The 12649-nt window shown below is 33.6% G+C and overlaps 1 protein-coding gene across 2 annotated transcripts in view; it reads left to right on the forward strand.

Annotated features, from left to right (window-relative positions):
* Nucleotides 1-12649, forward strand: part of sorbs2b (sorbin and SH3 domain containing 2b) — a 75335-nt gene that overhangs the window by 24871 nt on the left and 37815 nt on the right. For both annotated transcript variants that reach the window (XM_073820064.1, XM_073820065.1), the window contains exons 3-6: nt 3030-3083; nt 9078-9173; nt 11988-12014; nt 12197-12324. In XM_073820064.1, coding sequence (XP_073676165.1) covers nt 3030-3083; nt 9078-9173; nt 11988-12014; nt 12197-12324 — 305 coding nt within the window. The remainder of the gene's footprint in view (nt 1-3029; nt 3084-9077; nt 9174-11987; nt 12015-12196; nt 12325-12649) is intronic.

Genomic DNA, 12649 nt, shown 5'->3' on the forward strand with positions numbered 1-12649 from the left:
ATGCATGCCCAGTCTACATGGTTTTTTAATTATTTTCAGCATAAACTGGTGTTTAGGAGCCTTCATGTTTACTGCTTGTCCTCTTGGAGTATTTCCATGGTGGAGCTATTTATTTGACGACCGCACTGAAATATTGATGGCTATGGAAATGAGCGTGGCCTATCGGCTTGGCCGTCCCTGGCATTTCCCCGGACAGAATGATTCCTAATGTTCCAATAGATAAATAAACGACTAGAGTGAGCCCTGCTCATGAATATAAATGTGGAGCTGTGTCCATTTCTTAGGCGAGTGTCCAGCTCCCTTCCCCTCCAGCTGTTCTGTCGCCACAAGTCTGCACCCTTGAAATCCAATATCATAATCTTTTCCTCATTTACTGCTGACAGGTCATTACAACCTTTGATTTACCCAAGTCCAGTGGTGTCACAGGCAAAAGTGTCCGCTGTGTTTTTGACCAGATTTATTGGCTGTGGTGTCTGAAGATTTATTTTGAGGATGACCTCTGGATCTGTTTTTAATGGAGCACAGCATGGGGCAATCCTGTTTGGCTCAATGTTTTATTAAGAGCTGAAGGTTAATATTTATTTACCTTTATTTATACTACACTGATGACACCATGCATGACCATTTTTTTATTTTATTTTTTTATTTTAGAGTTTACAAACTCATTTAAAGAGCAAATTTACTCCAAAATGTATTTTTGTACATTAATTATTTTAATGATATTTACGTTTTTCTATGGAAGTTTAAAAAGACTATTGAAACTGCTCTTTTTTAAAAACAAATTTAATGGTGTGGAAGAGCTGTTAAGCTTGAAATCGAATTAAAAGGTGGTAAAGCAATACAACAGCTTTGTGAGGGAAAGGCAATTTTTTATTAGTGTTATTGTTAACTAAAATAAAAAGTTTTAAAAAACTATTTCAAATGAATGAAAAAAAATATTAGATGAAAAAAATTACATTTTAAAAACTTAGAAATGAGAAAAGTTGCCTTAGCAGCTAACTGAAATAAGTTTAAGATGAACTACCAAAATTACTAAATAGTAAATAAAATCAGTAATATAACAGAAATATATAAAAAAAGAAACAAAAAAATGGCAAAAGCACATAAACTAAAAATTTAAATAAAAATGGAAAAAAAAATCTAAACATTAATATTATATTAGTATATAAAGAATAAAATAGATAACTAAAATACTAACTGAAAAAAAATTATATATATATATATATATATATATATATATATATATATATATGATGCCTTAGCAAATAACTGAAATAAGTTTAAGTTGAACCACCAAAATTACTAAAATACTAACTGAAATAAAATAAATTAAAACTAAACATAATATATAAATATATAATAAATATTTATATATATATATATATATATATATATATATATATATATATATATATATATAATAGAAACGGAACATGACAAAAGCACATAAACTAAAAAAGAAAAAAAAAGAAAAAATGTAAATAATAATATTATTAGTATATAAAGAATAAATTAGAAATGTTGCCTTAGCAAATAACTGAAATAAAAAAGTTTAAGTTGAACTACCAAAATTACTAAATTACTAACTGAAATAAAACACATTAAAGCTAAACAGAAATATATATTTAAAAATGCAAACTAAAAATGACAAAAGCACATAAACTAAAAATGGAACTAAAAATGGAAAAAAAACATAATTCAAATAACTAAAATAAAATAAGTTGAACTACCAAAATTACTAAATTACTAACTGAAATGAAGTAAATTAATATAAACATGTTAAAACACTGATAATAAAAATGGCAAAAGCACATAAAAAAATCACTAAATCTAAAAATTAAAATAAAAAAGGCAAAAAAGTAATCCAAAATATTCAATGAAATAGTATATTAGTAGGAATAAATTAGAAGCTAGAAATGTGAATACCAGAAATAAAATAAGTTTAAGTTAACTACCAAAATGATAATATTTTCCTCTTTTGTAGCTCTTAAATCTTATTGATTTGATTGTTTATATGTATATGGTTCATCACAATGTATCCGTATCACTGGTTCTCAATGTGACACGCAACAGATTGCAACATCAAATTTGAATATGAGCATATTCTTGGAATATAAGTCTGATGGATTGCTTTCATGGTGCTTTTCCATCATTTTTGGTCTCTCTTCATGATGGAAAACATCAGCATGAATGCCTAACCTTATGAGGTCTATGAAATAGCAAACACAATAGCAAATTTGAATACATCGCTCTTGTCATGATCTGTGAGCGCACAGCATACCACAATCAAGAGCTGGTCTCAGGTGAAGCGCACTTTGCGGCTTGATCGACGGGTGGTCTGCATGTGTGACAAGTGGCCCACGTGCCCGCCGTGGCACTCTGAAAGCGAGCCATGTGTCTTGCACATGAGCACACGCTCACGGTGTCTCCTGTCTGACATATTTGCAGAGCTTTGCCTCTGCCGATGAGTTAAGTAATGTAATAATGTGATTAAGTGACAGTGTTCCTATCATAGGCCATCCCTGAAATATTCAGCTTGCGCTAAAATAAGTCCGATATTTTCGGAGATGGGTCACATGGGCTGTTAATCCATCACTGAAAAATTAGTAATCTAGGTCAAACTAAACAGGGGTTTAATTAGTTACAATAGCCCCCCTGCGAGTGTGCGACTGCTCCTCATTGCTGGCAACGAACTCAAAGAGATGTTAAGCTCTGACACACCAAAAGTGGTCATGTGTAAGATCTGAGAATGCGTGCGGATATATGCGTATGTATGGTGTGTATTTTGATACCGCGCTGCGTGTTTCTGAGCTGAAACGCCAGGCTTGTATCACCTTTCACTCTTGGGCCTCATATCCCAAGAGGGATGTTAACCAGCCACATTAGACACTTGCTAGCATGCTGCCGTGCCGGGGAGAGACGGGACGCCTGTACCGTGCTACCTGCGCTCATACATGCTGCACACACGGATAAATCAATGCTTTACTTACAAAGGAGTATGGGTCGCTGATTGTTAATATGTCTTTCAGGACTGTGTGACATCAAGACACCACAAGAAGGAGAGATCTTCAATATGAACACAGGTAAGTTCAAATCAGTTTCAGTTTGCATGGTTGAAATGAAGTGTCATGCTTTTAGACATGGTTGTATGCTAATACAAAGTGAACAAGTGCATTTATAGTTACCATGTAACATGCCAAAGTCAATTATATGAATGTAGTAATCATTACCTACCATAATATACACTGCTGTTCAAAGGTTTGGGGCTGAAATGATGAATTAAAAAAGTCTCTTATGCTGCAACACTGGATTTAAGCGTAAAACTGTAATATTAAATATTATCACAATTTAAAATTTAAAATTAAACAATAAATATTTTTTAAAATGTCATTTATTTCTGTGATGTAAAGCTGATTTTCAGCATCAATAGTGTCTTACGATCCTTCAGAAATCACTCTAATATGCTGATTTGCTGCTCAAGAAACATTTATTATTATTATCAATGTTGAAAACAGATGTGCTGCTTAATTTTTAAATTGTATATTGTTTTTAGAATTCTCTGATGAATAGAAAATTCAAAAGAACAGCGTTGATTTGAAATAGAAATATTTTGTAACATTATAAATAGCTCTTAATGTCTGCCTAATTCATCCTTGCTGAATAAAAATATGTATTTCTTAAGGGGAGACACTGCAGATAAAAACACTTTTTTCATGCACCTGTCAAGATTGAGATTTTGGGCTTTTTGGTTTTTCATACTAGTAGAAAAGAAAACATCCAAAAGACACTGTTAAGTGTTTGTTTTATAGCACTTTATCTATTTGTTTCAATAGATTTCAATAACAGTCCATATTTTTAAAGGCCATTTTCTCAAAAAGAGTTTTTTTCTCCTACACTGAGCCATAAATCTCCATTTTAGTAGCACTTATACAAACACACACACCAAACTTCCATTTTTTTTTTATTCCTGTCTATATCCTGAAGGTTTTTACAGAGGGATTTGTTCATATATAATTAGCTTGATTATATGCAACATTTTATTTTGGAAAAATTTTGAAAATATAGGTTTTCTGAATTATGGAGTGACAAAAATGAGATACCCGAAATCCCATCTGTAAAAACATTTGACTCTAATATGTCAAAAAAATTAAACAATAATTTTGAAACTGACTTCCTCCAGTGTTTAGATTTTTGTACTAGAAATGTATGCAAATTAGCGCATATTTCATTAACTACTGCCTTATTTGCATATTTAAACCTAACATTTTAGAAAACTTGTAATACAAAAAATGTTTGCAATTATCAATGTAATCAATCAGCTGGGTAAGGTGATATTTTTTTTACTCTAATCACTTGCAGTGTCTTGCCTTAAAGAAATAACAACTTTTGAACGGTAGTGTTTATTCATACACCATGGTATTTCCACCTGACACCATTATCTTGATGATACTGTATGATATTGTAACACTATAGCACATTACTTGTTTGTAAGAAAATCCTCATGCTACCAGAAATGTTCCCTTGCAGCTGCGCATATCTGATGTTGATGTTGTATCCAAATAGACAGGAAAAACATATATGCAGTAGCCAGATTAAAAATACATAGCTAAAATCTAGAGTTTTCTTGAATCGAAACTAAATAAATAGGCAGCGTTTCAGCTGGAGTCCATCCATATGTTTTTTGATGTTCAGTGTGGAACTCCTGAAAAAAGGAAAGTCCTGAGAAATTGATAAATTGACATGATAATGACTACAATACGGATATTTCAAGTCTATAGCGACACATACAGAAGGCCACATGGTGCCATACATTATCAGTAATTTTGTCTTGCTTTTGTGCTCTTGAAAACAACAGAAAAAATAACAGCTATGTGTAAATATTTATATAATGTAGGATAGTTTTAAATAATAATTATTATTTTAAAGAATTATCTTAAATTAATTAAATATATGTATTTAAATAAACAATATACACTGTAAAAAGTTTTCACCAGTTTCAACTTAAAAATGTAAGTTAAGCAGCTGCATTAAAATTTCAAGTTAAATCAACTTTGAAGTACAAGTAATTTCAACTCATAAGTTAAATCAATTTAAAAGTGCAAGTCATTTTAACTAATTTTATTGTCGTGAGTTGAAATGAATAGTAGTTGTAAGTTGATTTAACTTAAAATTTTAAGGCAGCTGCTGAACTTACGTTTTTAAGTTGAAACTGGTAAAAACTTTTTACAGTGTACAAGCCCTTTAAAGGGGTCATGATCTGCCGTTTTTATGATGTTTTCTGTTCTCTAAGGTCCACTTATATATGTCATCAAGATTTTTGCATTAAAAAACATCATAATTTGGAAGCATTAGGCTATTTTCTGTCCTGTTTTAACCCCCCTCATCAGAACGCGGATTGTAGATTCAGAAGTTAACACCCACTGCTATGATTGGCTAATGCTTGTGTATGTTTGACAGCCTACATCCTTCAAAACGCATAAATACAGTACATATCAAATGATCTATAGTAACAGACAAAGCTATAGTGACCACATAATAAAAACAGTTTTTCACACTTGTGTGGTAAGACATTACTGTCGGATCCAATCTAGTCGGCACAGCATCGTCACAGTTTCAGTCTTTCTGAAAATCCTGTCAAATTGCTTGTTTGTGAACGAATCCTCTGTAAAATGAAGTAAACAAAGGACCAAGTTATTACAGATGTGGTCTGGAGCTTCAGTAAAAAAGTTTGTCCATTCTTTCATAACGCTGGGATCAGAAGGAAGGCAATTCAAAGACTGTGTTATTTTAATCGTTTGGTTTCTGCTTAGACCTGCGTTTGACTCTCTCGTTTTTTTTACACTATCAACACGAATTGATGGACTGGCTAAACAGGCAGAGATGTAGAAGCAGGCGTTGATATTTTTCTGCGGACTTGGTGTTTAGCCACACTTTTACGTTATAAAGTAGCACATTTTGGAAGATTGGCTTAAATATAAGCTGTTTTTAGAGTTCTAAAACTTTCAAGATGTTTTTATAGTACAGTGACCTCTTATATGTCAAAAGATAAAGAGAATTTTGATTTCTCAGTTCATGACCTCTTTTAGAACAAAACTGAGAGGGAATGCACTGCCTACCCATAACAACATATTCAAACTAGCAACAAAGTAAACAGTTGACAGTTAACAGTAAACAAAATTGATTCTAATCAAGTGTTACGAGGCAGAAATGAATGAAAATGTGTCTTTCCCTTTCACGCAGGCTCAACAGGACTTGTTTTTGTAGGGCAGAGCATGTGATTTTGTATTCATCTCAGGGATTCTGAGAAAAGCTGTGCAGGGGGTGTTCTTATTTCTTGGCTGACTTTCTCCGAGAACTCTGTCTATTCAGAGTCTGACAAAGATTCTGGCATCCAAACTGCCTTTTTGACATCCAGAGGTATAGCAGTCAAGGAAAAGGAAGACTGTCTGAGTACATCTGGCAGTGCCAACACCCCACCCTGTCAATTTGCAAAATAGTGTCCTCACTTTTAAGTTCTGCTTCGGTTGTGGCAACCTTGGATGCCAGGATTTCTTAAAAAACACTTGCAGCTAATACATAAGACTTCTGCCATATATTAGATGATATTTTATTTCTATTTTGAACAGAACTACTATTATATGATACTCTGATGTTTACAAAAGTTTGAGGTTGGTAAGATATTTTTAATGTTCTTATGCTTATTATTACAATTTAAAATAACTGTTTTCTATTTGGATAAATACTACCAGTCAAAAGTTTTTTAACAGGACGATTTTAATGTTTTTTAAAGAATTCTCTTCTGCTCACCAAGCCTGCATTTATTTAATTCCAAAATACAGCAAAAGCAGTAATATTGTAAAACATGTTTACTATTTAAAATAACTGCTTTCTATTTGAATATATTTTAAAATGTCATTTATTCCTGTGATCAAAGCTACATTTTCAGTATCATTACTCAGTGTCACATGATCCTTCAGAAATTATTCTGAATCATTCTGATAATATGCTTATTATTATTATTATTATTATTATTATTATCAATATTTAAAACTTTTTTTTTTTTTTTTTTTTTTCAGTATTGTTTGATGAGTAGAAAGATTCAAAGATCCGCATTCATCTGAAATAGAAAGCTTTTCTAACATTATACACTATACCAGGGGTCTTCAACTAAAACGGCTCGAGGTCCAGTAATGAACCCTGCTCACCAGCCGAAGTCCAGACAATTATATATAAAAACTATTTATGGTTTTTGCGAGACCAGGGTATCTGCAGCATATTTTATCTTAAATTCTAGACATTTAAATACCTTTTTAAAGACCTGAACAAAAGATAAATAAATAAATAAATAAATAATTAAAATGACTGTAAAAAGCATGATTTACAATTCAGATGCAGGTTTCACAAAACTAAAAAGATTTCTTAAATTATAAACTTCACATTCCAGCCTTCCAGTCAAAAGTATCAATTCTTATATTAATTTAAACAAATGTTGTCAATCAAGTATTATATTAATTAACATATACATCTATTTTACTGCCTTAATTGTTTAAATTTGTATAACACATTATCTTGTCGATCCATCAATTCACATTTACAACTGTACGTGCTTGCTGCTTAAAACCATGGATTGATTTTTTTGGTGGCTTAAAACATAAATATGTATAAAAATACAGTATAAAAACATATTTACAATATTTTGCGACGTAACCCCAACATAATGGGTTTTCCATCAACGTTTTTCACTCACTGAAAGCTACATCTGTCTGTACGCAATGCGCTGATCTCTGCTCTCATCACTGCATGGAAGATTGCACCCAAATATATTATATGATGATATATTGATATACATTTATTTATTAGAAATTAGCGTTTGGCATTTTTTTATTTAATTATGTCAAAAGCTTTCACGGTCCGCATGGACGGATCTTGCGGTCCGCCAGTTGACGACCCCGGGCACTATACCATTCAAAAGCTTGTAGTCAGCATAATTTTTTTTGTAAAGATATAGAAATGAATACTTTTATTTAATAAGGATGCTTTAAATCGATTAAAATTGATGTTAAAGACATTTATAATGTTACAAAAGATTTCTATTTCAGATAAATGCTGTTCTTCTGAACTTTCTATTCATCTAAGAAACCTGAAAAATCTAATCAGTTAAAATTCAACATAATAAATATTTTTTTGAGCAGCAAATCAGAATGTTAGAATAATTTCTGAAGGATCGCGTGACTGGAATAATGATGCCAAAAATTTAGCTTTGAAATCACAGGAATAAATTACGATTTAAAATATATTCAAATGGAAAACCGTTGTTTTAAATTGTAAAACAATTCAAAACGTTACTGTTTTTGCTGTACTTTGGATAAAAAAAAATGCAGGCTTAGTAAGCAGAAGAGACTTCTTTGAAACATTAAAAATCTCACTGTTCAAAAGCTTTTGACTGGTAGTGTATTTTAAAATGTAATTCATTTCTGTGATGCACAGATTGATTTTCAGCGTCATTCTGAATCTTCAGAAAGCATTCTAATATGCTGAAATTGAAAATTTGAGCAAATAAATGCATGCTTTCTTAATAAAAGTATTAATTAAAAAAAAAAATTAAAAATCTTACTTGACCACAAACGTTTGAAATTAAAGAAAATATCAATACATCTTAAAAGTATGATTTCCCGCTGTTTAACACATTTTAAAAAGTCATGGAAAAAGAAATGTGAATTTATATAGTCAATGCCCTGTACATTTTTGTATATGCTTAGTTCATCTGCTAGCAATTGCATTTTGTGAGTGCAATCTCCAGCAATCATGCTGACTGGAAAATTGAAATGGAAAGGCATCCAGGCATAAATCATGGAAATTCATAGGTCAAAAGTGTGGGAAGCCGATACAGAGACTCGCCGCCTATTCATCCATGTGCATCATGCAAAAAAATCCATGTAAAATATTTTGTAATGTATATTGTTGTGATGCTAAGGACGTTTCACATTGCTCTGCTTGCTGAGTCACAGTTATCCTGCCGTGCAGCAGTATTGATGCATGTGCATTTGTGTTTGCATGTGCTGTTGCGCTTTTCACAGACAGTGGAGGACATGTCCGCAAAAGCGCCACGCTTTCACTCACTCTAACCCCCATGAAGAGAATCCAGAGCTCACCAAACCTATACACGCTCACAGGTATCAGGAACCAGATCACAATGCATTAAAACTACAATAATGCATGAAGCATTTTACTACTAGTTGCTTAAAAATCAATGAGTGTTTCATATTCATATTTCCCTGCTTGTCATAAGCACTATTCCTGAGCAGTGGCGCACATTGCTGCTGGTGTTAAATATGACAGTGTGTTTACTCAGACACCGTGAGCAGGAATTCCTCTTCACTGCACTCAACGTCACTCATTCCACATCTGTGTTTTGTCTTCTGCATCTTATGTCCTACCACAGCCTCCCTTCCTCACTGTCTTTCTCTCTCTTGTACTCTTGCTCACCCTCTCATTCTTGTGCTCGCAGCTTCTTAAGGAATGTTTGAGAGCTCCCGCTCTCCTTTCCTTTGCTTAAAGGGAAAAAGCAGCTCACAGTGGCCAGATTGTTGCCATAGTTGTGCACTTCCATGGCAACAATTGTATACTTCAGGCTTTTTCCCCCGTCTCTCTCGGCACAGTTTCCTCTGGGGGTGACCCTTTTTGTTTGAGCAGTCTCATGGACTATGACCTCACACACACATATTCTCCATTGTTTAATTAGTCTGCGGGCAGTCGAGGTGCTGCAGGAGTGAGCTAACTGAACAAACACGACCCATTCAGGACAGAGTTAGACTGCTGTTCATTTAGCGCTGTGTTTAATGAGCAAGGGTTATTACGTCAAGGAAATAGAAAGAAATGGGGTTTTTTTTAGCCTTTTGACTTTTATCAAGTGTTTATTTAAGACAAAAGTGTGTGTTCTTTAAACAGTCTTTCTGAATTAGTTTTCAGAAGTACCAGATTTTCTTTGTGAAATGTTAAGGGGAACCTCCTTTATATACAGTTAAGGTCAAAAGTTTACACCCCCCTTTCAGAATCTGCTAAACGTAATTATTTTACCAAAATGAGAAGGATCATACAAAATGCATGTTATTGTTTATTTAGTGCGGACCTGAATAAGGTATTTCACATAAAATGTGTTTACATATATAATTTTTAAAAATGACTTGGTTCAAAAGTTTACATCCTCTTGATTCTTAAAGGAACTTTTTTTGGAAATAGGCTCATTCTCCAACTCCCCCCGAGTTAATAAGTTGGGTTTTACCATTTTGAAATCCATTCAGCCGTTCTCCTGTTCTGGCGATATCACTTTTAGCATAGCTTAGCATAGTTCATTGAATCCTATTTGACCAACAGCATCGCATTCAAAAATGACCAACGAGTTTCCATATTTGTTGTATTTAAAACTTGACTCTTCTGCAGTTATATCGTGTACTAAGACCGCTGGAAATGCAAAGCTGCAAGTTTCTTGGCTGATAAGATTAGGAACTACACTTCCATTCCGGCGTAATAGTCAAGGAAGTTTGCTGCCGTAATATGGCCGAAGCAGGCGGAGTATTATCAGAAATGAGTTCCCAGCTAGTTTAGCTTTTGCACATGTGCTGCGTGGTATTACTGCTCCTGCTTCGGCCATATTACGGCAGCAAACTTCCTTGACTATTACGCCGGAAAGGGAGTGTAGTTCCTAATCTTATCAGCCTAGAAAATTGAAGCTTTGCATTTCCACCGGTCTTAGTACACGATATAACTACAGAAGAGTCAAGTTTTAAATAGGACAAATATCAAAACTCGTTGGTCATTTTTGAACGCGATGCTATTGGTCTAATAGGATTCAATGATCTATGCTAAGCTATGCTAAAAGTGATATCGCCAGAAGAGGAGAATGGCTGAATGGATTTCAAAACGGTAAAACCCAACTTATTAACTCGGGGGGAGTTGGAGAATGAGCCTATTTCCAAAAAAAGTGGAGTTTTCCTTTAATACTGTGTTGTTACCTGAATGATCCACAGCTGTTTTTGTTTAGTGATAGTTGTTCATGAGTCCCTTGTTTGTCCTGAACAGTTAAACTGCCTGCTGTTCTTCAAAAAAAATCCTTCAGGTCTCACAAATTCTTTTCCAGCATTTTTTGTATTCCCTGTTTTTTGGTCTTAGCTGGTTTAAGCTAGAAGTAGCTGGTTTTAGCTGGTCTCCCAGCCTGACCAGGCTGGGAAAGTGGCCAAACCCGCTCTAAAACCAGCCTGCTGACCAGCTAAAACCAGCCAACCAGCATATGTGGTTTTCGATGTTTTTTTCCACCAAGTTTGAACCCTTTCCAACATTGACTGTATGATTTTGAGAAGAAAAAACAATGCATTAAGAACTGGGGGTGAAAACTTTTGAATTTGAAGATAAAGTAAATTTAACTTATTTATCCCCCCCCCCCCCCATGATTTTTCTGAAGAACAGCGGGCAGTTTAATTGTTCAGGACAAACAAGGGACTCATGAACAACTATCCCTAAACAAACAACAACAACAAAAAAAAACACAGCTGTGTAAAATTCAGGTAAAACTTTTGAACCGTGGACCTTTCTCTTGTGGACTATATGTAAGCATCTTTCATGTGAAATATCTTATTTAGGTCAGTACTAAATAAACAATAACATGCATTTATGATCCCTCTTATTTTGATTTTCTTATTTTAACATTTTGCAGATTCTGAAAGGGGGATGTAAACTTTTGATCTCAATACTTTTCACTTCACCTCTCAATCTTTCTTCATGCTGTCATAAATCTTCCTGTCTTCCATTCATCTGTTGTTAAAAGCTGAAGCAGTGGTTTGGAATAAATTAAGGATGCAATTTATGCACACTAAAACATGAATCAGTAATGAGTGAATATATTACACCTTATTTGCATTAGGTACTGTGTGAAAACTAGATCCCTTGCTTGAGTTTAACAAAGTTTTCTTATCTCATTTGAACTCATGCAGACTCTGAATCACAATCTAAAGATTCAGGTAAGCAAGCTTTATTTAATTTTCTGCTAATAAATGCATGTACTTTAGAAAAAAAAAAATTTGTTATTGCTGAGTTTACTCGAATTCTTCACTCTCATTGATCAACAGTGGCATTCTGTGGTAAAATATTTTGTATATATGATTATGAAACACTTTCAAGTGTTTTGTTTGTCTCTTATCAGATTTTTGGAGGCCTGGCAGCAGCACCAGTGATGGTCTGAGAAATGGTGACGTGTGCTCTTCTTCACTGGCAGCTAAAGGCTACAGAAGTGTCAGGCCCATCTTTCAGGATAAAAAGTCTCCCACACCAGTATGTTCTGTGTTTACCTCACTCATTTGTTTTTCTCATTCTTACTGTTGCTGGAGGTTTTCCTTCCTCAGGAAATATCTGTGGAAGTCCATTTGACAGGTTTTATTAATGGCATTTTTTTTAACTGTACCGGTCACACCCATTTCTAGTGTTTGAAAACTGAGCACAAAGCAAAGCTGTTAACTATTACTGAAGAACTCTCTGTACTGCTTATGATAACAAATAGAAAACACTTCTGTTACCCATTATGTTTTTTTAAAGCATTAGAGGCATATAGAAGTATATATATATATATATATATATATATATATATATATATATATAT

The sequence above is a fragment of the Garra rufa genome, chromosome 16, assembly GCF_049309525.1.
Source record: "Garra rufa chromosome 16, GarRuf1.0, whole genome shotgun sequence".
NCBI classification, from domain to species: Eukaryota; Metazoa; Chordata; class Actinopteri; order Cypriniformes; family Cyprinidae; genus Garra; species Garra rufa.